The 27,243-nt window shown below is 36.9% G+C and overlaps 1 protein-coding gene across 1 annotated transcript in view; it reads right to left on the bottom strand.

The window, feature by feature from the left end:
- Window positions 1–27,243, bottom strand: part of LOC139523270 (uncharacterized) — a 73,652-nt gene that overhangs the window by 8,245 nt on the left and 38,164 nt on the right. The window contains exons 16-27 of the mRNA XM_071317134.1: window positions 26,463–26,527; window positions 25,405–25,670; window positions 23,546–23,689; window positions 21,727–21,936; window positions 20,524–20,724; window positions 19,949–20,161; window positions 19,176–19,354; window positions 18,048–18,109; window positions 17,455–17,723; window positions 16,731–16,864; window positions 15,762–15,820; window positions 15,062–15,225 (exon numbers count right to left, since the gene is read on the bottom strand). Of these exons, the coding sequence (XP_071173235.1) occupies window positions 15,062–15,225; window positions 15,762–15,820; window positions 16,731–16,864; window positions 17,455–17,723; window positions 18,048–18,109; window positions 19,176–19,354; window positions 19,949–20,161; window positions 20,524–20,724; window positions 21,727–21,936; window positions 23,546–23,689; window positions 25,405–25,670; window positions 26,463–26,527 (1,966 nt within the window). The remainder of the gene's footprint in view (window positions 1–15,061; window positions 15,226–15,761; window positions 15,821–16,730; window positions 16,865–17,454; window positions 17,724–18,047; window positions 18,110–19,175; window positions 19,355–19,948; window positions 20,162–20,523; window positions 20,725–21,726; window positions 21,937–23,545; window positions 23,690–25,404; window positions 25,671–26,462; window positions 26,528–27,243) is intronic.

A 27,243-nucleotide genomic window follows, 5' to 3' on the forward strand; every position in this document is an offset into this window, starting at 1 on the left:
GAAACTCCAAGAGAATTAGCGATAAAGTATCCATACCAGGTTGAGCCAAGAAACTCCCAGAGAGTTAGCGATAAAGTATCCATACCAGGTTGAGCCAAGAAACTCCAAGAGAGTTAGCCATAAAGTATCCATACCAGGTTGAGCCAAGAAACTCCAAGAGAATTAGTGATAAAGTATCCATACCAGGTTGAGCCAAGAAACTCCCAGAGAATTAGTGATAAAGTATCCATACCAGGTTGAGCCAAGAAACTCCAAGAGAATTAGAGATAAAGTATCCATACCAGGTTGAGCCAAGAAACTCCCAGAGAATTAGTGATAAAGTATCCATACCAGGTTGAGCCAAGAAACTCCAAGAGAGTTAGCGATAAAGTATCCATACCAGGTTGAGCCAAGAAACTCCAAGAGAATTAGCGATAAAGTATCCATACCAGGTTGAGCCAAGAAACTCCAAGAGAATTAGCGATAAAGTATCCATACCAGGTTGAGCCAAGAAACTGCAAGAGAGTTAGCCATAAAGTATCCATACCAGGTTGAGCCAAGAAACTGCAAGAGAGTTAGCGATAAAGTATCCATACCAGGTTGAGCCAAGAAACTCCAAGAGAGTTAGCGATAAAGTATCCATACCAGGTTGAGCCAAGAAACTCCAAGAGAATTAGCGATAAAGTATCCATACCAGGTTGAGCCAAGAAACTCCAAGAGAATTAGGGATAAAGTATCCATACCAGGTTGAGCCAAGAAACTCCCAGAGAATTAGGGATAAAGTATCCATACCAGGTTGAGCCAAGAAACTCCCAGAGAATTAGTGATAAAGTATCCATACCAGGTTGAGCCAAGAAACTCCAAGAGAATTAGGGATAAAGTATCCATACCAGGTTGAGCCAAGAAACTCCAAGAGAATTAGAGATAAAGTATCCATACCAGGTTGAGCCAAGAAACTCCAAGAGAATTAGGGATAAAGTATCCATACCAGGTTGAGCCAAGAAACTCCAAGAGAGTTAGCGATAAAGTATCCATACCAGGTTGAGCCAAGAAACTCCAAGAGAGTTAGCGATAAAGTATCCATACCAGGTTGAGCCAAGAAACTCCAAGAGAATTAGGGATAAAGTATCCATACCAGGTTGAGCCAAGAAACTCCAAGAGAATTAGCGATAAAGTATCCATACCAGGTTGAGCCAAGAAACTCCAAGAGAATTAGCGATAAAGTATCCATACCAGGTTGAGCCAAGAAACTCCAAGAGAATTAGCGATAAAGTATCCATGCCAGGTTGAGCCAAGAAACTCCAAGAGAATTAGCGATAAAGTATCCATACCAGGTTGAGCCAAGAAATTCCAAGAGAATTAGCGATAAAGTATCCATACCAGGTTGAGCCAAGAAACTGCAAGAGAATTAGGGATAAAGTATCCATACCAGGTTGAGCCAAGAAACTGCAAGAGAATTAGGGATAAAGTATCCATACCAGGTTGAGCCAAGAAACTCCAAGAGAGTTAGGGATAAAGTATCCATACCAGGTTGAGCCAAGAAACTCCAAGAGAGTTAGCGATAAAGTATCCATACCAGGTTGAGCCAAGAAACTCCAAGAGAATTAGGGATAAAGTATCCATACCAGGTTGAGCCAAGAAACTCCAAGAGAATTAGCGATAAAGTATCCATACCAGGTTGAGCCAAGAAACTCCAAGAGAATTAGCGATAAAGTATCCATGCCAGGTTGAGCCAAGAAACTCCAAGAGAATTAGCGATAAAGTATCCATGCCAGGTTGAGCCAAGAAACTCCAAGAGAATTAGCGATAAAGTATCCATACCAGGTTGAGCCAAGAAACTCCAAGAGAATTAGCGATAAAGTATCCATACCAGGTTGAGCCAAGAAACTCCAAGAGAATTAGTGATAAAGTATCCATACCAGGTTGAGCCAAGAAACTCCAAGAGAATTAGCGATAAAGTATCCATACCAGGTTGAGCCAAGAAACTCCAAGAGAATTAGGGATAAAGTATCCATACCAGGTTGAGCCAAGAAACTCCAAGAGAATTAGCGATAAAGTATCCATACCAGGTTGAGCCAAGAAACTCCAAGAGAATTAGCGATAAAGTATCCATACCAGGTGAGCCAAGAAACTCCAAGAGAGTTAGCGATAAAGTATCCATACCAGGTTGAGCCAAGAAACTCCAAGAGAATTAGCGATAAAGTATCCATACCAGGTTGAGCCAAGAAACTCCAAGAGAATTAGCGATAAAGTATCCATACCAGGTTGAGCCAAGAAACTCCAAGAGAATTAGCGATAAAGTATCCATACCAGGTTGAGCCAAGAAACTCCAAGAGAATTAGCGATAAAGTATCCATACCAGGTTGAGCCAAGAAACTCCAAGAGAGTTAGCGATAAAGTATCCATACCAGGTTGAGCCAAGAAACTCCAAGAGAGTTAGCCATAAAGTATCCATACCAGGTTGAGCCAAGAAACTCCAAGAGAGTTAGCCATAAAGTATCCATACCAGGTTGAGCCAAGAAACTCCCAGAGAGTTAGCCATAAAGTATCCATACCAGGTTGAGCCAAGAAACTCCCAGAGAATTAGGGATAAAGTATCCATACCAGGTTGAGCCAAGAAACTCCCAGAGAATTAGTGATAAAGTATCCATACCAGGTTGAGCCAAGAAACTCCAAGAGAATTAGGGATAAAGTATCCATACCAGGTTGAGCCAAGAAACTCCAAGAGAATTAGGGATAAAGTATCCATACCAGGTTGAGCCAAGAAACTCCAAGAGAGTTAGGGATAAAGTATCCATACCAGGTTGAGCCAAGAAACTCCAAGAGAGTTAGCGATAAAGTATCCATACCAGGTTGAGCCAAGAAACTCCAAGAGAATTAGGGATAAAGTATCCATACCAGGTTGAGCCAAGAAACTCCAAGAGAATTAGCGATAAAGTATCCATACCAGGTTGAGCCAAGAAACTCCAAGAGAATTAGCGATAAAGTATCCATACCAGGTTGAGCCAAGAAACTCCAAGAGAATTAGCGATAAAGTATCCATGCCAGGTTGAGCCAAGAAACTCCAAGAGAATTAGCGATAAAGTATCCATACCAGGTTGAGCCAAGAAATTCCAAGAGAATTAGCGATAAAGTATCCATACCAGGTTGAGCCAAGAAACTGCAAGAGAATTAGGGATAAAGTATCCATACCAGGTTGAGCCAAGAAACTGCAAGAGAATTAGGGATAAAGTATCCATACCAGGTTGAGCCAAGAAACTCCAAGAGAGTTAGGGATAAAGTATCCATACCAGGTTGAGCCAAGAAACTCCAAGAGAGTTAGCGATAAAGTATCCATACCAGGTTGAGCCAAGAAACTCCAAGAGAGTTAGCGATAAAGTATCCATACCAGGTTGAGCCAAGAAACTCCAAGAGAATTAGGGATAAAGTATCCATACCAGGTTGAGCCAAGAAACTCCAAGAGAATTAGCGATAAAGTATCCATACCAGGTTGAGCCAAGAAACTCCAAGAGAATTAGCGATAAAGTATCCATGCCAGGTTGAGCCAAGAAACTCCAAGAGAATTAGCGATAAAGTATCCATGCCAGGTTGAGCCAAGAAACTCCAAGAGAATTAGCGATAAAGTATCCATACCAGGTTGAGCCAAGAAACTCCAAGAGAATTAGCGATAAAGTATCCATACCAGGTTGAGCCAAGAAACTCCAAGAGAATTAGTGATAAAGTATCCATACCAGGTTGAGCCAAGAAACTCCAAGAGAATTAGCGATAAAGTATCCATACCAGGTTGAGCCAAGAAACTCCAAGAGAATTAGGGATAAAGTATCCATACCAGGTTGAGCCAAGAAACTCCAAGAGAATTAGCGATAAAGTATCCATACCAGGTTGAGCCAAGAAACTCCAAGAGAATTAGCGATAAAGTATCCATACCAGGTTGAGCCAAGAAACTCCAAGAGAGTTAGCCATAAAGTATCCATACCAGGTTGAGCCAAGAAACTCCAAGAGAATTAGCGATAAAGTATCCATACCAGGTTGAGCCAAGAAACTCCAAGAGAATTAGCGATAAAGTATCCATACCAGGTTGAGCCAAGAAACTCCAAGAGAATTAGCGATAAAGTATCCATACCAGGTTGAGCCAAGAAACTCCAAGAGAGTTAGCAATAAAGTATCCATACCAGGTTGAGCCAAGAAACTCCAAGAGAGTTAGTGATAAAGTGTCCATACCAGGTTGAGCCAAGAAACTCCAAGAGAGTTAGCAATAAAGTATCCATACCAGGTTGAGCCAAGAAACTCCAAGAGAATTAGCGATAAAGTATCCATACCAGGTTGAGCCAAGAAACTCCAAGAGAATTAGGGATAAAGTATCCATACCAGGTTGAGCCAAGAAACTCCAGGAGAATTAGCGATAAAGTATCCATACCAGGTTGAGCCAAGAAACTCCAAGAGAATTAGTGATAAAGTATCCATACCAGGTTGAGCCAAGAAACTCCAAGAGAATTAGCGATAAAGTATCCATACCAGGTTGAGCCAAGAAACTGCAAGAGAGTTAGCCATAAAGTATCCATACCAGGTTGAGCCAAGAAACTCCAAGAGAGTTAGCGATAAAGTATCCATACCAGGTTGAGCCAAGAAACTCCAAGAGAATTAGGGATAAAGTATCCATACCAGGTTGAGCCAAGAAACTCCAAGAGAATTAGTGATAAAGTATCCATACCAGGTTGAGCCAAGAAACTCCCAGAGAGTTAGCGATAAAGTATCCATACCAGGTTGAGCCAAGAAACTCCCAGAGAGTTAGCGATAAAGTATCCATACCAGGTTGAGCCAAGAAACTCCCAGAGAGTTAGCGATAAAGTGTCCATACCAGGTTGAGCCAAGAAACTCCAAGAGAGTTAGCGATAAAGTGTCCATACCAGGTTGAGCCAAGAAACTCCAAGAGAATTAGCGATAAAGTATCCATACCAGGTTGAGCCAAGAAACTCCAAGAGAATTAGAGATAAAGTATCCATACCAGGTTGAGCCAAGAAACTCCAAGAGAATTAGCGATAAAGTATCCATACCAGGTTGAGCCAAGAAACTCCAAGAGAGTTAGCCATAAAGTATCCATACCAGGTTGAGCCAAGAAACTCCAAGAGAGTTAGCGATAAAGTATCCATACCAGGTTGAGCCAAGAAACTCCAAGAGAATTAGGGATAAAGTATCCATACCAGGTTGAGCCAAGAAACTCCAAGAGAATTAGTGATAAAGTATCCATACCAGGTTGAGCCAAGAAACTCCCAGAGAGTTAGCGATAAAGTATCCATACCAGGTTGAGCCAAGAAACTCCCAGAGAGTTAGCGATAAAGTGTCCATACCAGGTTGAGCCAAGAAACTCCCAGAGAGTTAGCGATAAAGTGTCCATACCAGGTTGAGCCAAGAAACTCCAAGAGAGTTAGCGATAAAGTGTCCATACCAGGTTGAGCCAAGAAACTCCAAGAGAATTAGCGATAAAGTATCCATACCAGGTTGAGCCAAGAAACTCCAAGAGAATTAGAGATAAAGTATCCATACCAGGTTGAGCCAAGAAACTCCAAGAGAATTAGCGATAAAGTATCCATACCAGGTTGAGCCAAGAAACTCCAAGAGAGTTAGCGATAAAGTATCCATACCAGGTTGAGCCAAGAAACATACCAGGTTGAGCCAAGAAACTCCCAGAGAGTTAGCGATAAAGTGTCCATACCAGGTTGAGCCAAGAAACTCCCAGAGAGTTAGCGATAAAGTGTCCATACCAGGTTGAGCCAAGAAACTCCAAGAGAGTTAGCGATAAAGTGTCCATACCAGGTTGAGCCAAGAAACTCCAAGAGAATTAGCGATAAAGTATCCATACCAGGTTGAGCCAAGAAACTCCAAGAGAATTAGAGATAAAGTATCCATACCAGGTTGAGCCAAGAAACTCCAAGAGAATTAGCGATAAAGTATCCATACCAGGTTGAGCCAAGAAACTCCCAGAGAGTTAGCGATAAAGTATCCATACCAGGTTGAGCCAAGAAACTCCAAGAGAGTTAGCCATAAAGTATCCATACCAGGTTGAGCCAAGAAACTCCAAGAGAATTAGCGATAAAGTATCCATACCAGGTTGAGCCAAGAAACTCCCAGAGAATTAGTGATAAAGTATCCATACCAGGTTGAGCCAAGAAACTCCAAGAGAATTAGAGATAAAGTATCCATACCAGGTTGAGCCAAGAAACTCCCAGAGAATTAGTGATAAAGTATCCATACCAGGTTGAGCCAAGAAACTCCAAGAGAGTTAGCGATAAAGTATCCATACCAGGTTGAGCCAAGAAACTCCAAGAGAATTAGCGATAAAGTATCCATACCAGGTTGAGCCAAGAAACTCCAAGAGAATTAGCGATAAAGTATCCATACCAGGTTGAGCCAAGAAACTGCAAGAGAGTTAGCCATAAAGTATCCATACCAGGTTGAGCCAAGAAACTGCAAGAGAGTTAGCGATAAAGTATCCATACCAGGTTGAGCCAAGAAACTCCAAGAGAGTTAGCGATAAAGTATCCATACCAGGTTGAGCCAAGAAACTCCAAGAGAATTAGCGATAAAGTATCCATACCAGGTTGAGCCAAGAAACTCCAAGAGAATTAGGGATAAAGTATCCATACCAGGTTGAGCCAAGAAACTCCCAGAGAATTAGGGATAAAGTATCCATACCAGGTTGAGCCAAGAAACTCCCAGAGAATTAGTGATAAAGTATCCATACCAGGTTGAGCCAAGAAACTCCAAGAGAATTAGGGATAAAGTATCCATACCAGGTTGAGCCAAGAAACTCCAAGAGAATTAGAGATAAAGTATCCATACCAGGTTGAGCCAAGAAACTCCAAGAGAATTAGGGATAAAGTATCCATACCAGGTTGAGCCAAGAAACTCCAAGAGAGTTAGCGATAAAGTATCCATACCAGGTTGAGCCAAGAAACTCCAAGAGAGTTAGCGATAAAGTATCCATACCAGGTTGAGCCAAGAAACTCCAAGAGAATTAGCGATAAAGTATCCATACCAGGTTGAGCCAAGAAACTCCAAGAGAATTAGCGATAAAGTATCCATACCAGGTTGAGCCAAGAAACTCCAAGAGAATTAGCGATAAAGTATCCATACCAGGTTGAGCCAAGAAACTCCAAGAGAATTAGCGATAAAGTATCCATGCCAGGTTGAGCCAAGAAACTCCAAGAGAATTAGCGATAAAGTATCCATACCAGGTTGAGCCAAGAAATTCCAAGAGAATTAGCGATAAAGTATCCATACCAGGTTGAGCCAAGAAACTGCAAGAGAATTAGGGATAAAGTATCCATACCAGGTTGAGCCAAGAAACTGCAAGAGAATTAGGGATAAAGTATCCATACCAGGTTGAGCCAAGAAACTCCAAGAGAGTTAGGGATAAAGTATCCATACCAGGTTGAGCCAAGAAACTCCAAGAGAGTTAGCGATAAAGTATCCATACCAGGTTGAGCCAAGAAACTCCAAGAGAATTAGGGATAAAGTATCCATACCAGGTTGAGCCAAGAAACTCCAAGAGAATTAGCGATAAAGTATCCATCCCAGGTTGAGCCAAGAAACTCCAAGAGAATTAGCGATAAAGTATCCATGCCAGGTTGAGCCAAGAAACTCCAAGAGAATTAGCGATAAAGTATCCATGCCAGGTTGAGCCAAGAAACTCCAAGAGAATTAGCGATAAAGTATCCATGCCAGGTTGAGCCAAGAAACTCCAAGAGAATTAGTGATAAAGTATCCATACCAGGTTGAGCCAAGAAACTCCAAGAGAATTAGTGATAAAGTATCCATACCAGGTTGAGCCAAGAAACTCCAAGAGAATTAGCGATAAAGTATCCATACCAGGTTGAGCCAAGAAACTCCAAGAGAATTAGGGATAAAGTATCCATACCAGGTTGAGCCAAGAAACTCCAAGAGAATTAGCGATAAAGTATCCATACCAGGTTGAGCCAAGAAACTCCAAGAGAATTAGCGATAAAGTATCCATACCAGGTGAGCCAAGAAACTCCAAGAGAGTTAGCCATAAAGTATCCATACCAGGTTGAGCCAAGAAACTCCAAGAGAATTAGCGATAAAGTATCCATACCAGGTTGAGCCAAGAAACTCCAAGAGAATTAGCGATAAAGTATCCATACCAGGTTGAGCCAAGAAACTCCAAGAGAATTAGCGATAAAGTATCCATACCAGGTTGAGCCAAGAAACTCCAAGAGAATTAGCGATAAAGTATCCATACCAGGTTGAGCCAAGAAACTCCAAGAGAGTTAGCGATAAAGTATCCATACCAGGTTGAGCCAAGAAACTCCAAGAGAGTTAGCCATAAAGTATCCATACCAGGTTGAGCCAAGAAACTCCAAGAGAGTTAGCCATAAAGTATCCATACCAGGTTGAGCCAAGAAACTCCCAGAGAGTTAGCCATAAAGTATCCATACCAGGTTGAGCCAAGAAACTCCCAGAGAATTAGGGATAAAGTATCCATACCAGGTTGAGCCAAGAAACTCCCAGAGAATTAGTGATAAAGTATCCATACCAGGTTGAGCCAAGAAACTCCAAGAGAATTAGGGATAAAGTATCCATACCAGGTTGAGCCAAGAAACTCCAAGAGAATTAGAGATAAAGTATCCATACCAGGTTGAGCCAAGAAACTCCAAGAGAATTAGGGATAAAGTATCCATACCAGGTTGAGCCAAGAAACTCCAAGAGAGTTAGCGATAAAGTATCCATACCAGGTTGAGCCAAGAAACTCCAAGAGAGTTAGCGATAAAGTATCCATACCAGGTTGAGCCAAGAAACTCCAAGAGAATTAGGGATAAAGTATCCATACCAGGTTGAGCCAAGAAACTCCAAGAGAATTAGCGATAAAGTATCCATACCAGGTTGAGCCAAGAAACTCCAAGAGAATTAGCGATAAAGTATCCATACCAGGTTGAGCCAAGAAACTCCAAGAGAATTAGCGATAAAGTATCCATGCCAGGTTGAGCCAAGAAACTCCAAGAGAATTAGCGATAAAGTATCCATACCAGGTTGAGCCAAGAAATTCCAAGAGAATTAGCGATAAAGTATCCATACCAGGTTGAGCCAAGAAACTGCAAGAGAATTAGGGATAAAGTATCCATACCAGGTTGAGCCAAGAAACTGCAAGAGAATTAGGGATAAAGTATCCATACCAGGTTGAGCCAAGAAACTCCAAGAGAGTTAGGGATAAAGTATCCATACCAGGTTGAGCCAAGAAACTCCAAGAGAGTTAGCGATAAAGTATCCATACCAGGTTGAGCCAAGAAACTCCAAGAGAATTAGGGATAAAGTATCCATACCAGGTTGAGCCAAGAAACTCCAAGAGAATTAGCGATAAAGTATCCATACCAGGTTGAGCCAAGAAACTCCAAGAGAATTAGCGATAAAGTATCCATGCCAGGTTGAGCCAAGAAACTCCAAGAGAATTAGCGATAAAGTATCCATGCCAGGTTGAGCCAAGAAACTCCAAGAGAATTAGCGATAAAGTATCCATACCAGGTTGAGCCAAGAAACTCCAAGAGAATTAGCGATAAAGTATCCATACCAGGTTGAGCCAAGAAACTCCAAGAGAATTAGCGATAAAGTATCCATACCAGGTTGAGCCAAGAAACTCCAAGAGAATTAGCGATAAAGTATCCATACCAGGTTGAGCCAAGAAACTCCAAGAGAATTAGGGATAAAGTATCCATACCAGGTTGAGCCAAGAAACTCCAAGAGAATTAGGGATAAAGTATCCATACCAGGTTGAGCCAAGAAACTCCAAGAGAATTAGCGATAAAGTATCCATACCAGGTTGAGCCAAGAAACTCCAAGAGAGTTAGCCATAAAGTATCCATACCAGGTTGAGCCAAGAAACTCCAAGAGAATTAGCGATAAAGTATCCATACCAGGTTGAGCCAAGAAACTCCAAGAGAATTAGCGATAAAGTATCCATACCAGGTTGAGCCAAGAAACTCCAAGAGAATTAGCGATAAAGTATCCATACCAGGTTGAGCCAAGAAACTCCAAGAGAATTAGCGATAAAGTATCCATACCAGGTTGAGCCAAGAAACTCCAAGAGAGTTAGCCATAAAGTATCCATACCAGGTTGAGCCAAGAAACTCCAAGAGAGTTAGCCATAAAGTATCCATACCAGGTTGAGCCAAGAAACTCCAAGAGAGTTAGCCATAAAGTATCCATACCAGGTTGAGCCAAGAAACTCCCAGAGAGTTAGCCATAAAGTATCCATACCAGGTTGAGCCAAGAAACTCCCAGAGAGTTAGCCATAAAGTATCCATACCAGGTTGAGCCAAGAAACTCCCAGAGAGTTAGCGATAAAGTATCCATACCAGGTTGAGCCAAGAAACTCCCAGAGAGTTAGCGATAAAGTATCCATACCAGGTTGAGCCAAGAAACTCCCAGAGAGTTAGCGATAAAGTATCCATACCAGGTTGAGCCAAGAAACTCCCAGAGAGTTAGCGATAAAGTATCCATACCAGGTTGAGCCAAGAAACTCCCAGAGAGTTAGCGATAAAGTATCCATACCAGGTTGAGCCAAGAAACTCCCAGAGAGTTAGCGATAAAGTATCCATACCAGGTTGAGCCAAGAAACTCCCAGAGAGTTAGCGATAAAGTATCCATACCAGGTTGAGCCAAGAAACTCCCAGAGAATTAGCGATAAAGTATCCATACCAGGTTGAGCCAAGAAACTCCCAGAGAGTTAGCGATAAAGTATCCATACCAGGTTGAGCCAAGAAACTCCCAGAGAGTTAGCGATAAAGTATCCATACCAGGTTGAGCCAAGAAACTCCAAGAGAATTAGCGATAAAGTATCCATACCAGGTTGAGCCAAGAAACTCCAAGAGAATTAGTGATAAAGTATCCATACCAGGTTGAGCCAAGAAACTGCAAGAGAATTAGGGATAAAGTATCCATACCAGGTTGAGCCAAGAAACTGCAAGAGAATTAGTGATAAAGTATCCATACCAGGTTGAGCCAAGAAACTGCAAGAGAATTAGCGATAAAGTATCCATACCAGGTTGAGCCAAGAAATTCCAAGAGAATTAGCGATAAAGTATCCATACCAGGTTGAGCCAAGAAACTGCAAGAGAATTAGCGATAAAGTATCCATACCAGGTTGAGCCAAGAAACTGCAAGAGAATTAGGGATAAAGTATCCATACCAGGTTGAGCCAAGAAACTGCAAGAGAATTAGGGATAAAGTATCCATACCAGGTTGAGCCAAGAAACTCCAAGAGAATTAGGGATAAAGTATCCATACCAGGTTGAGCCAAGAAACTCCAAGAGAATTAGCGATAAAGTATCCATACCAGGTTGAGCCAAGAAACTCCAAGAGAGTTAGTGATAAAGTATCCATACCAGGTTGAGCCAAGAAACTCCAAGAGAATTAGCGATAAAGTATCCATACCAGGTTGAGCCAAGAAACTCCCAGAGAGTTAGGGATAAAGTATCCATACCAGGTTGAGCCAAGAAACTCCAAGAGAATTAGAGATAAAGTATCCATACCAGGTTGAGCCAAGAAACTCCAAGAGAATTAGTGATAAAGTATCCATACCAGGTTGAGCCAAGAAACTCCAAGAGAATTAGGGATAAAGTATCCATACCAGGTTGAGCCAAGAAACTCCAAGAGAGTTAGCGATAAAGTATCCATACCAGGTTGAGCCAAGAAACTCCAAGAGAATTAGTGATAAAGTATCCATACCAGGTTGAGCCAAGAAACTGCAAGAGAGTTAGTGATAAAGTAACCATACCAGGTTGAGCCAAGAAACTCCAAGAGAGTTAGCGATAAAGTATCCATACCAGGTTGAGCCAAGAAACTCCAAGAGAATTAGGGATAAAGTATCCATACCAGGTTGAGCCAAGAAACTCCAAGAGAATTAGTGATAAAGTATCCATACCAGGTTGAGCCAAGAAACTCCAAGAGAATTAGTGATAAAGTATCCATACCAGGTTGAGCCAAGAAACTCCAAGAGAGTTAGCCATAAAGTATCCATACCAGGTTGAGCCAAGAAACTCCAAGAGAATTAGTGATAAAGTATCCATACCAGGTTGAGCCAAGAAACTCCAAGAGAATTAGTGATAAAGTATCCATACAAGGTTGAGCCAAGAAACTCCAACAGAATTAGCGATAAAGTATCCATACCAGGTTGAGCCAAGAAACTCCAAGAGAGTTAGGGATAAAGTATCTATACCAGGTTGAGCCAAGAAACTCCAAGAGAATTAGGGATAAAGTATCCATACCAGGTTGAGCCAAGAAACTCCAAGAGAATTAGTGATAAAGTATCCATGCCAGGTTGAGCCAAGAAACTCCAAGAGAATTAGCGATAAAGTATCCATACCAGGTTGAGCCAAGAAACTCCAAGAGAATTAGTGATAAAGTATCCATACCAGGTTGAGCCAAGAAACTCCAAGAGAGTTAGCGATAAAGTATCCATACCAGGTTGAGCCAAGAAACTCCAAGAGAATTAGAGATAAAGTATCCATACCAGGTTGAGCCAAGAAACTCCAAGAGAATTAGCGATAAAGTATCCATACCAGGTTGAGCCAAGAAACTCCAAGAGAATTAGTGATAAAGTATCCATACCAGGTTGAGCCAAGAAACTCCAAGAGAATTAGGGATAAAGTATCCATACCAGGTTGAGCCAAGAAACTCCAAGAGAATTAGTGATAAAGTATCCATACCAGGTTGAGCCAAGAAACTCCAAGAGAAACTCCAAGAGAGTTAGTGATAAAGTATCCATACCAGGTTGAGCCAAGAAACTCCAAGAGAGTTAGGGATAAAGTATCCATACCAGGTTGAGCCAAGAAACTCCAAGAGAATTAGTGATAAAGTATCCATACCAGGTTGAGCCAAGAAACTCCAAGAGAAACTCCAAGAGAGTTAGTGATAAAGTATCCATACCAGGTTGAGCCAAGAAACTCCAAGAGAGTTAGGTATAAAGTATCCATACCAGGTTGAGCCAAGAAACTCCAAGAGAATTAGTGATAAAGTATCCATACCAGGTTGAGCCAAGAAACTCCAAGAGAATTAGCGATAAAGTATCCATACCAGGTTGAGCCAAGAAACTCCAAGAGAGTTAGGGATAAAGTATCCATACCAGGTTGAGCCAAGAAACTCCAAGAGAGTTAGCGATAAAGTATCCATACCAGGTTGAGCCAAGAAACTCCAAGAGAGTTAGGGATAAAGTATCCATACCAGGTTGAGCCAAGAAACTCCAAGAGAATTAGTGATAAAGTATCCATACCAGGTTGAGCCAAGAAACTCCAAGAGAATTAGCGATAAAGTATCCATACCAGGTTGAGCCAAGAAACTCCAAGAGAGTTAGGGATAAAGTATCCATACCAGGTTGAGCCAAGAAACTCCAAGAGAGTTAGCGATAAAGTATCCATACCAGGTTGAGCCAAGAAACTCCAAGAGAAACTCCAAGAGAGTTAGTGATAAAGTATCCATACCAGGTTGAGCCAAGAAACTCCAAGAGAATTAGCGATAAAGTATCCATACCAGGTTGAGCCAAGAAACTCCAAGAGAGTTAGGGATAAAGTATCCATACCAGGTTGAGCCAAGAAACTCCAAGAGAGTTAGGGATAAAGTATCCATACCAGGTTGAGCCAAGAAACTCCAAGAGAGTTAGCGATAAAGTATCCATACCAGGTTGAGCCAAGAAACTCCAAGAGAAACTCCAAGAGAGTTAGTGATAAAGTATCCATACCAGGTTGAGCCAAGAAACTCCAAGAGAATTAGCGATAAAGTATCCATACCAGGTTGAGCCAAGAAACTCCAAGAGAGTTAGGGATAAAGTATCCATACCAGGTTGAGCCAAGAAACTCCAAGAGAGTTAGGGATAAAGTATCCATACCAGGTTGAGCCAAGAAACTCCAAGAGAGTTAGCGATAAAGTATCCATACCAGGTTGAGCCAAGAAACTCCAAGAGAAACTCCAAGAGAGTTAGTGATAAAGTATCCATACCAGGTTGAGCCAAGAAACTCCAAGAGAATTAGTGATAAAGTATCCATACCAGGTTGAGCCAAGAAACTCCAAGAGAGTTAGTGATAAAGTATCCATACCAGGTTGAGCCAAGAAACTCCAAGAGAGTTAGGGATAAAGTATCCATACCAGGTTGAGCCAAGAAACTCCAAGAGAATTAGTGATAAAGTATCCATACCAGGTTGAGCCAAGAAACTCCAAGAGAGTTAGCGATAAAGTATCCATACCAGGTTGAGCCAAGAAACTCCAAGAGAGTTAGCGATAAAGTATCCATACCAGGTTGAGCCAAGAAACTCCAAGAGAGTTAGCGATAAAGTGTCCATACCAGGTTGAGCCAAGAAACTCCAAGAGAATTAGCGATAAAGTGTCCATACCAGGTTGAGCCAAGAAACTCCAAGAGAATTAGTGATAAAGTATCCATACCAGGTTGAGCCAAGAAACTCCAAGAGAGTTAGCGATAAAGTATCCATACCAGGTTGAGCCAAGAAACTCCAAGAGAGTTAGCGATAAAGTATCCATACCAGGTTGAGCCAAGAAACTCCAAGAGAATTAGTGATAAAGTATCCATACCAGGTTGAGCCAAGAAACTCCAAGAGAGTTAGTGATAAAGTATCCATACCAGGTTGAGCCAAGAAACTCCAAGAGAATTAGCGATAAAGTGTCCATACCAGGTTGAGCCAAGAAACTCCAAGAGAATTAGCGATAAAGTATCCATACCAGGTTGAGCCAAGAAACTCCAAGAGAGTTAGCGATAAAGTATCCATACCAGGTTGAGCCAAGAAACTCCAAGAGAGTTAGCGATAAAGTATCCATACCAGGTTGAGCCAAGAAACTCCAAGAGAATTAGTGATAAAGTATCCATACCAGGTTGAGCCAAGAAACTCCAAGAGAGTTAGTGATAAAGTATCCATACCAGGTTGAGCCAAGAAACTCCAAGAGAATTAGCGATAAAGTATCCATACCAGGTTGAGCCAAGAAACTCCAAGAGAATTAGGGATAAAGTATCCATACCAGGTTGAGCCAAGAAACTCCAAGAGAATTAGCAATAAAGTATCCATACCAGGTTGAGCATTTCCAAGTCCTAGACTATAACCTTTATCAACTGTATATCCACCAAGTCTTCCTTCTGCCAAAACTGCTAACAACATCCTGTTTACTTCATCCTTAGTCTCTGCTTCATTGCCTGCCATTTCAATACCAAGTTCAGCTATAACACTTCCTGATCTGTGTAGTAATATAAAAACATTATATCTGCTTGATATCAATATTATTATTATAATACTTTATACAGTAATATCTCTTTAATCTGATATAACTCTGTTGTATTAAACTGTTGTAATTGATCAAATGTATCTGACTTAAAACAATAGTGAACTAACTTTTGGAATGATTAGAATTATTGCAAAAAATGTTATGGGACATGTGTCACTAAAATAAAAACTTGCATTATTAACTTTTTAGTGTTATTTGTATTGATCAACCCTTTTCTGAAAATTATTTCACACTTTTGTCAATTTAACAATATTTGTAGTTATTAATGAATGAAAAAAAATCTGAATTTTCAATAGTAACTTATTACTCACAGTAATTAAAAAGATCTTGATGATGATTTTTTTTTTACAGTTTTTTATTCAATCAATGAAACATGAGAATGAGGTCAAGGACAACATCAATTTACTAGACAGACATTTCAGATAATGGAGCAACGCTATACAAAATAGGAATGGTCTAAATTCTAAAAACTACAAATAAGCACTTACATGAAGCGTATGATCCAAACTGATTGAAATTTACGACTGTTGGCAAACACCTGTTTAATCTTCAAATTAGATAATAAATAAATAATAATTAATTAGTATTCTAATAGACATGTAACTTATATTAACTTTGATTTATATTGTTTAACTTAAGTTATCAAGATGGAAAATATTAGAAAGTTGCAATTAAATTTAAAGCTTACTACCAGAGAATATTATAATTAATTTTTTTTAATATCATCACAGAATATCTTTTATTCAAATAACTTGAAAGTTTAACAGAACCAGGCAATCAAATTTTCATAATGACCAACAAATCATGTATAGGACTGAACAAATTTATTGTCTGTGAACGTTAAAACTCCTTCTGACCTGATCAATAACTTTGTCAAATTAACCGATATATTGTTTTCTCTAATTCTTCGTCAATTTATCCCTTTCTACACCCATTGTATAAAATAATTTAATCAACGTGTGGTTCGTTTGATCTCAGTATTTCATTGGAGAAAATCCGATTATGTCAAATTTTCTTGTTTTCCTCTGAATTTCCTGTTGTGACGGCATGAAAAAAAGTGACCATGCCTGATGATGTCACATAGAAAGAACACATCTTTTTGCAGATCAGTCGAAAAGAAGGAATAAGTTTGCCTGCGTTTTGTTTGAAAATCATCAGAGAAACAGATTCCACCACCAAATCTTGTGTAATACGATATTTCTCCATTCTCGACAATTAAATTTTAAATATTTAAAATGCTCGGCGAAAATTTAACTGTCTCGAGTGGATAAATATTGTATCACACTTGATGCAGTGGTGGAATCTATATTTCTAACTTACTTTTTTCCTCAATATGTACTAGAAATTCAGCACGCAACCCTGACCCCACCATGTTTAAATATCAATATTTGTGAAATATTCGGCATATTTAGGCATATCACACTCAGTACCATATTGAATTTTAAAAAAATACATACCTCATTTTCAACTTCTTTTTTCAGATTCAAATACTCCTGTGAGTTGACATTTCCATATTGACCAATATATGGCACTCCTAAGATTCTTAACTTTACAGTGTACATATGGCTTGCTGGGGTAGGTTGGGTTCCACCTAAATAATTAAAATAATAACAATTAAAATTATAAATATAAGTGTTAATTGTTTTAAAGTCATGTATAAAAGAAAGAATATCAAAATTTCAGGAATCCTTCAAAGGATTCTGTACTGTTCAAGTTTGTTCTATCTCACAACGGATACCGGTAAGTCACGCTAAGAGTATTTTCAAATGAAATCAAAGATAATAAATTATTTTTGTTCAAACCCATATAACATCATGTATTTTTATAAAATTTGGGATAAAAATATTCCAAACTACTGCAATTTATTCATAATTCAAAACAACTTTCAATTTGTTTTATAAAACCAAACTGTTCAAAATATAACATGTTTTAATTCAAATGATGTCTCATGAATAAAGATGACTTTTCAAAATACTACCCATCACCTTAAGCATGACAATTACCTATATCATTTGTATAAAATTGTTAGACTGATTTTTCATAATATCATTCAGACATCTAAGTGGAATCCAAGATTGGCAATTGTTGCTTGCGGACTGTTTTGCATGGTTTTTTCATGGACAGGCTCTTAATATTCTACATTTATACATTATAGTTTCACATAAAGCAAGAGTTGCATACCTTGGCAAGGGAAACATATCATATTTGATGAAATAATAGGTGTCTGGTCATGCTTGCTGATTGACATACTGGAAGCATCAAAACTGCCTCCTTTTGGGAAAAATAGGTATCCACAATTAGTTTCAGAGAAACTGAAATCAGCTGCATCATTTGGTGCCCGTGGACGTTTGAAGGATAATGTTGTTCTACGTCCAGTTCTTGACCCTTGTATTTCAGAGATATCTTGGCTTGTATCAGCCGTAGGCCTACCATATGATGTGGGATTTTTCCTACAATTATCAAAACAATTATAATATTCATACAATTCTAAATATTTTAAATCACAAATTTCAGATTCAAATCAATACTTTTGTATACAATTAAAAAAGTTTACATCACACTGAACATGTGTTATCAAAGTTTCAAGTTGATTTGATCACATCTTCACGATGAACTGCCTTAACCAATTTTTTTTTTATCATAACCTGATATGGCACAGACTTATTAATGGATGCACAGACCAGATGTCATAATGCTCATTTAGTATCATAGGCAGGGCATAAAAAAACTTGCCTAGCTTTATCATAAATTTTTGAAAATATTTCAAAACTTACATATCCCTTACAGTAACTTGTCCATCAGCAGTCACCCATCCAATAATCACATCTGCTCCACTCTGAAAATAAACAAAGGATATTTTTAATATATTCTCTAGCGGTACTTCAAAGTTGTGCCTTTTGCATCCAAGATTTGAAAGACTACATTTACTGAAAGTATATGTTATCAATGTAGGATATCCCATGAAAGATAGTGTATGTCTGGCCATTAAATATCATATATTCTAATTTGATAGGATTACATATTTTGACAAAAATGATGATCTTTACATCAATGAGCCATCATGCATAAACTTCAACAAGAGCCATTGGAGTATGAAAAGTTAGCTGTTTTTACATACATTTTGCTGTCGTAGATGGAAACAAGAACGTGTCCATAGTACATGGATGCCCCACTCGCACTATAATTTTCCATGTTCAGTGGACCGTGAAATTGGGGTCAAAACTTTAATTTGGAATTAATGAAAATGAAAGTGCGTAGTTCAGGTTAAAGTTTTTGGTCAAGGTAGTTTTTGATGAAGTTAAAGTCACATCTACTTGAAACTTAGTACACATGTTCCCTATGATATGATCTTTCTAACTTTAATTTGGAATTAAAATAAGAAAGATCATATCATAGGGAACATGTGTACTAAGTTTCAAGTAGATGTGACTTTAACTTCATCAAAAACTACCTTGACCAAAAACTTTAACCTGAACTTCGCACTTTCATTTTCTATGTTCAGTTGACCATGAAATTGGGGTCAAAACTATAATTTGGCATTAAAATTAGAAAGATCATATCATGGGGAACATGTGTACTAAGTTTCAAGTGGATTGGACTTCAACTTCATCAAAAACTACCTTGACCAAAAACTTTAACCTGAAGTGGGACGAACGAACGGACGAACGAACGGACGAACGAACGGACGAACGAAGAACGAACGGACGGAGGCACAGACCAGAAAACATAATGCCCCTCTACTATCGTAGGTGGGGCATAATAAAAATCAAATACCTGTACATTAACCTTAATATACTTAAATCTATTTCAGTAAGGTATCAAAAGTTCTTCAAATTTTATTTCTTTGTCTGAATATCAACCTCAAACAAATACGCTCAAATTAAGGTGCTGTTTAAAATTACCATTGCTCTCTTAGTATTGAATCCAATGCCGACCCACTGGTCGTTATCTAAGTCTGCAGTAATGGTGAAGGTTATCATATCATTAGCATACGACCATGTGACTCTATGACAATTTGCATCAGAACATGTTCCCCAGGAACCACCACACTCACCATTGGGTGGTGGAGTAGCTGCACCTTCTGAAACGTACAAAATAAATCATGTCATTAGCATACGACCATGTGACTCTATGACAGTTAGCGTCAGAGCATGTTCCCCAGGAACCACCACACTGACTATTGGGTGGTGGAGATGATGCACCTTCTGAAAGGTTAAAAAAAATCATGTTAGCAATGGAAGATACTAAAATGGTTGTCTGTGGTATTTTATCCTCCTCAAGGCTCCAGTGGAACTTAGACTGATCATCTTTATGTTTTATACTACCAATACAAATACTTATATCATCACTATAGTATTAAACTAACTCAAACTCATTCAATATTATGGCAATACAGTTAATTTTCAATTACAGTATCCAGTCATAAAAAAAAGTCAATTACAGTATCCAGTCATAAAAAAAAGTCATCTAAAATACCAGGTTATAATTTTGTACACTAGATGAATGTCTACAAAAATTAAACTGTACACTAGATGCACATCTACAGAAATTAAAGTCATGAATGCCACTTAAAAAAAGTTAAAAGAGTAAGTGGATTAAGAAAGTTTTCAGATTTTTACTTTTTTACATGAATATGTGGAAAAGGTCCATCCAGAAACAGTAGGACTAACTTTACCTTTGAAGTTGATTCTGGTGACCCCTCTATGAGAACTATGACCATGGTATTTAAATTCATCGTCTCTGTAATAGTTTGGAATATTGAGTGAAGAAGCAGGAACCCCATCAATACCAGTCGCTGGAAAATGTACAAAATCTCCCTGATCTTGTCCACGTGCCCATATCACATGCATGTGTTCATCTAGAATAGGTAAGTCAGCTCTCTCCATCGCTGAAAAAAACATAGATTAAATATAAATTTTGGGAGATATAGTATATTCTTCATGAGAATAACCCATAAGAATATCACAGGAACTTCTTGATTCATATTAAAAGATAGAGGATGCAAGATTTTTGAATTTGAGATGAATTCAATCCAACCATTTTATTATTTTTACTTTTAAATTAAAGGAAAATACATGTAACCAAAAGCTGGCTGTATTTGTCCAAATGGTAAAAACTGTCAAATTTTAAAAAAAAATCTGTCTACACCACCATTGATTTTATTCTATCCATAATAGAGGAAAGCTATATATTTTTTTTAATTTAAAACAGCATTAAGTTTTAAAACAAAGAAAGCTATACTTGATTTACCTGACATCTTTTTCCTGAAGATTATTGTTGTATATCCATTCTCCTCATATCCATATGCTCCTAATAAATTTTCCTTTCCTCCATAAAATGAATCATACATAGGTGTAGATCTACCGTGAGCGTAGAAGTCACCAATTCTACTTCTGTTTCCTCTAGCTGTTCCCACAACCATGTCAACACAGTCCATAGGATGTGGATTATCTAAAAAAAACAATTGTACAATAAATATAAAAACAAATAAATATTAAAACTGTGGATTCATTAGTTTCTATTGGATACCAATTTCTTTTGATTTCGTAAGTACAGGTTAACCATGAAATTAAATGTTCAACGAATTGCAAAATATCCATAGGATTGACTGCAGGCATTAGGAAAACCAAGAAATTAAGTATCCACTAAAGTGTCAGTTTTTGTCAATCAACGAAATTGATACCCTGATAAAAATAAAATTGCTGCCTAGACATGAACGCATGTCAATAGAGACCATTTTCTATGTCTTGATGGTTAGATACAACGTCACAGTAAAAACCAATTGTTCAATGACATGATTACAACAATTGACACATCACACCACTCAGTCAAAGACTTATATTATACAGATAAAGCACAATTTATATGGAAAAGACTAAGACTTAGTTCTAAAATTATGTCTTTTTTAAACAGAAAAAATCTAATATTTTTCCAAATTGTTTAGGAAAAGTTGTTTCATCTGTAGACATATCAAAGGAATGCATTTTTGCAGAGTTCATTGCAAAAATGTTTGAAATTGAGTCTTTTCCTCTTTTCAATTCACAAGATCAAACTTAATCAGAAAAAAACCCACCTGATAAATCACCAATAACAAAAGTTTCATTAAAAATATTACATTTACAGAATTTCTTCATAAAGATAATAAATATGAAATTTAAGTCAAATTAACTCATAAACAAGACTCAATTGTCAAAATCTACTTTTTTCAACAAGAAACTAATTTTTTTTCAAAATATTCATATTTCATATATATGGCATGCATTTAAGAATTTTTGTTTTTAACTAGTTTATTATTGACAATCCTTGACCACTTGCATTATAATTTGTTTAAAATACTAGTCATGGTACTGATTTTGCCCATAATGAGTCCTCCATTGAAAATAAAATTATTTTTAAGGTCGTTTACTTCACATTCATGCTTCTTTTTTTAAATTTGAATAAAGTTGTACATACTTCCAGTGGTGTCAGAGTTTCCAGCTGGTCGACTTCCACATGATCCTTGACCTTCTGGTTCACCAGTAGGCTCCCCTTCTCCCTCAGGTTCAGCACTCGTCTCCCCTTCTCCCTCAGGTTGACCAGTAGGCTCTGTTTCACCTTCTGGTTGACCAGTCACAACTCCTTCAGGTTCTGGTGTTCTCTCTGGTTCCGGTGTTTGTGTGCTTGCTGCAATGATTTATGTATAGATAAACAATTTACTCTGTTACCTGAATTTGAAGTAAACTGTAAAACAAGAATGCACATGCTGAAATGTCTTGCCTGCATTACCGACCATTAATTTTATATTTAAAGTCTTAAAGATAAAGGTTTAACTAAAACCTTACAGAAACTGAACATTTTTAAACATTTATGACAATGAGGTCACAAAAAGTGAACATTTACCAATGAACCATGAAAATGGGGTCAAGGTCAGATGAAACCTGTCAGACTGACATGTACCCATTTTAATCATTCCATACACAAAACATCTTCACCTTCTGCTTATAGTATAAGAGAAACGGACCTGATCACATAACTTTAGCCTTGATCACTGATCCACGAAATGAGGTCAAGGTCAGATAAATTCTGTCTGACAGACATTGAAACCTTGCAAGGAACACATATACCACATATCCTTATCCTATTACTCATAATAAACTCTTATCACAGAGATATGTCTTGCTTTTTTGTCATTTCGATAATGCAAATGTTGAAATTAAAATCGAAACACTTTAACATGCAAGTTTGGCAATTATTTTAAGTCAATGAACCATGACTGAAGGTACATGGCTAAACAATCTCCATGGAAATGAGATATGCCAATGTTAATTAATACAACTGCATACCAAATACCATTGACCTATAATAAGTAGTTCCCTTTAAAAAAAAACTAAACCCAAACTATTAATACATGTAAACAAAGCCAAAATTCAGTCAATAAACCATAATTAAGGGGGCGGGGTCAAATAATCTCCATGGTAATGAGGTAAAAGTAATATCACAAAAATAGATGTGCCAATGCTAATACAACTGCATACCAAATATCATTGACCTACCACTAGTAGGTCCCCATAAACTGACCTAATCACAAACTAATACATGAAAACTAAGCAAAAGTTTCAAATTCAATAGACCATAACTGAGGGGCGGGGCCTAATAATCTCCATGGTAATAATTAAGATGTGCAAATACTAATACAACTGCATACCAAATATCTTTGACTAACCACTAGTGGTTTACTATAAACTAGACCTAATTTTTTCACATCGTCAAGTGAGACATTAAGTGAGAAATTCATATGATAAGAAAATTCTTTTTTTTTCAAGCTGTCCCTGAACCATGAAAATGAGGTCAAGGACATTGGATATATGATTGAAATAAACTTCCTAGAATAATCTGCATACAAGATATGAAGCCTCCAGGTCTTCTACCTTCTGAAATATAAAGCTTTAAACAAATAGTTGACGATGTTGCTGCCGGATGGTAATACCTATGGTTCGCAAACGAGACACAAAGATTATTGATAAGTAAAATTCAAAATTATACTCTGCAACTGTCTTTTGGTTATAAACAAGCTTTTGTCCAAATTTCATAAAATTTAATTAGGATTTCACAAAGTTACTGATGTTGAAACACTTTAACCGCAGACTGGACCTAAATTTTAACAAGCCTTACAACAGCATCCAGGATTTGTATGTCTTGCATTTAGGACATAAATGTTGCAGTTTAACAAAAATGAAAATTTGTTGCAAAGAACATTCAATTATCAAAAATAAAATGTGTAACAAAAACCTACCATCTGTACATGTGTGACCACATCCATTATAACAACATTTCTTGTTCATTGGACACTGGTCATCTGATGAACACTCCTCCACACATATACCCTGACTGGTTACTCTTGGGCAATATCCTGTTTTTGTCATTGTGCTGGTATCACCTATGTTAAATTTAATACAATATTGTCTTATTGTCGTATTTTATGCAACCAGAAAACAATGATAACAGTTTGCAACTGTAAGTCATGTACAACCTTTTAAAATTTATATAATCTAATGCAACTGCTGTACTGCTAATAAACCCCTTTTTTTAACCATCTACTGACACAAATTTCGTGAATGTAAAAAAAATTCAATTCATTACAAATTTTATTTATTACCTTTATTAGTTGTTATTTTATCATATTGTACAAAATTCATTAAAAAAAATCAATTTGTGTTGGCCCCAGATGACGTTTAAAATTTATTTATCATCGAAAAAGCTCCAAATTATCTCCCTTTAGTGCAAAAATGACATTTTTTGGCATTAAAATTGAAATATCTTTTTTAGCTCATCAGTGACCTATATTTTTTCATTATTATTTTCAAGTAAGCTGTACTTAAACTAAACTTTTTTAAAATTTAAGTGATTTTTGTAATTTAGTTCTTTTTTATTTCGATATCACCTTTTTTTCTCCTATTAGTTCAACAGGAAAAAAGTAACTTTACAAAAATGCATGCTTCTTTCGAAGGCAGATTGTGAGCTTAAATGAACGGTGACCACATCTTTTTTTTTCTTTCTATTAAGTATAAGTTAAAGTTCATTTGTAGAAAAATATAGCGAAATCCTATATTAAAGTAAAATTTTGATTTAGACCCGCGTGTCACCTTAAATTTCGACTACCAGTTTGATTTATGTGAACCAAATGCTATTGGTCAATCTATTTAAACTTTTGTCAGTTCTATTGTCCCATTGAATAAATACATTAGCTATTGTTCTCTGTGTATTTTATTTGCAGGAACCTCTGATTTTTTTCTAAGAGAAATCTTTCACCCTTTGATTAACTTACATGAGTTTAAATATTTTAAATAGATGGAAATACATATTCCTAATAAAAAGAACTTCTTGTAATTTTGTACATATTCAATAAAAGACAATATTAATAATATATTTTCTGTCTGTTTAAAATATATACTTATTTAATTATAAAAAGTTTTTTTTTAGCATTGTTCACATTGAAATTTGCATTATTTTTTTTTATTAAATTTTAGTTACAAATAGAACACATCTAAGAAGGCATAAATTTAAACATGATCATTTTCCAGTTTTTATTTGTTAAACACTTTTAAAAAAATAAAATAGGAACAATGTTGTAAATGTTGTCAGAAATCAACTATTATTAATGTTTGAATCACTTTTTACGCATAGAAAATATAACATTGATATTGAATAAATTCAACATCACATGCCGTTTTGTGAGTGTAAACATGTATTTCCATCTTCTAGAAGACAATTTTTTTACTCAAGTAAATTAATCATTGAGGGAAGTATTTCTCTTAAAATAAATTTAAAGGTCCCACTGTAAAAACTACACAACAATTGTATATATAGCTATTGTATTTATTCAATAGAACAGACAAAAGTTTAAATGGATTGATCAATAGGAGATTAATCGGTGGAAATGTTATATTAGCTTTGCAATAAGAAAGCCTTAATTTAAACATGATCATTTTCCAGTTTTAAATTGACAAATACAAATATTTTTTTAATAGGAACATTGAAAATTTTGTCAGATATCAACTTTTATTAATGTTTGAATCACTGTTTACAATAAACAGCTTGGCATTCGGCACTGTTACTTGTCTGTCCTTAAAGATCTTAAACATAAAAACTTACAAGTATTGATACACTTTTTAGTTGGAGAAATAAATCGGCGATCATGTTTGTTTTTAGGTTCGTCTGTACTTGTATCATATTCACCCCCAGAGGCTAACAAAATGTATGGACATTTTGTATCTGAGAACTGATAGTCTGTGGTATCATTGGTAACTCTCTTTCTTTTGAAGGTGAAGGACACTGTAGTACCATCATAACTTCCAGCCAGTGCCACAACGTTCTGTATAGAATCTTTAACAGGTTTACCATAACCATTTGGTGCTTGTCTAAAAATATGAAATAGTTATAAAAAAGTTCTGTGGGGTAAAAAAAATGTGTTTTTTTTCTCTTAATTCAATTTTGTTGGGACTGATTTGTGTTTTTTATGTTAATTACATAAATATTCTTTGTAGGCATATATTTTGTTTGGATGTTGACTTTGTTGATGAATCTATCCATGAAATAAACAAAATATGTCCATAGTACACAGATACCCCACTGGCACTATCATTTTCTATGTTCAGTGGACAATGAACTTGAGGTAAAAACTCTAACTTGGCATTGAAATTATAAACATCATGCCATGGAAACATGTGTACTACTAAGTTTCAAGTTGATTGGACTTCAATTTCATCAAAAACTACCTTGCTTAAAAACTTTGACCTGAAGCGGGACAGACAGACAGAGGGACAAATTGACAAACTGCCAAACGGACGCACAGATCAAAAAATATAATGCCTCACCTTAGGAGTAAACACACTGATGTATCTTGATATGTCGTATGAGTGCCAATAAGACAACTCTCCATCCAAATAACAATTTATAAAAGTAAACCATTATAGGTCAATGATGTATCTTGCCCGCTTTATTAATTTTGATTGAATATTGCATTGAAATTCTCAAAGATGAAGGTCTAACTACATATATCACATATACACTTAACATATGACATTACATAATGAACCAAGAAAACAAGGTAAAGATACAATGAAAACTGACAAAAATTACAAATAATAGTAAATCCACAGTATATCTACGATAACATTAGACATAACACATCAATTTAATCATCAGCTTACCTATCTCTAATAACATACGAATCATCTGCTTGGTTGTAGTAACCCATGTAAATATCTGCATCGGACTAAATAATACAAAATATAAATAAGATTAACCATTTTTGTGATTAATTAGATTAAAATGATTCCCCTGACTCCAACTCCCTTAAAAGTTGACTGCTATACTACCTGAGACTTCTCCCCTTTGGAGCTAAATGGTACATAAGAAAATTATAAAATTTAACAACCGTGTCCTTGTTAATAGTATACTATTCACTAATAGAAATTTTACCTCTTACCATAAACATAACAAACTGTTGTCACAGAGAAAAGTCTTTTTTTTGGTAATTTTGATTATGCAAATGTTGAAATTAGAATAGTAATACTTTAACATGTTACATAAGTTAGGCAAGTATTCAACGTTAATGAACCATATTGACAGAGGTATGTGGTTAATCAATCTCCATGTAAATGAGATGTGCCAATACTAATTCATTGATACCAAATAGCATTGACTTATTACAAGTCATTCCTATTAAACAAACCTAAACACAACCTTTAAAAATACAACTTGTAAATTATGTAAAAGTTTCAAAGTCTATTAACCATGAAGAGGGGGCGGAGCTATATAATCTCCACGGAAATACTTGTACTTTCAAATGTCAATTAATTTGCATACTAAATATCATTGACTTAACATTTGCAGTTCATCTTAAACTGATCTCATTACAAAGTAATACATGTAAACTAAGCAAAAGTTTCAAAATCAATAGACCATGACTGAAGGACAAGGCCAAATATT

This window comes from Mytilus edulis, chromosome 1 (assembly GCF_963676685.1).
Source record: "Mytilus edulis chromosome 1, xbMytEdul2.2, whole genome shotgun sequence".
Classification (NCBI taxonomy): Eukaryota; Metazoa; Mollusca; class Bivalvia; order Mytilida; family Mytilidae; genus Mytilus; species Mytilus edulis.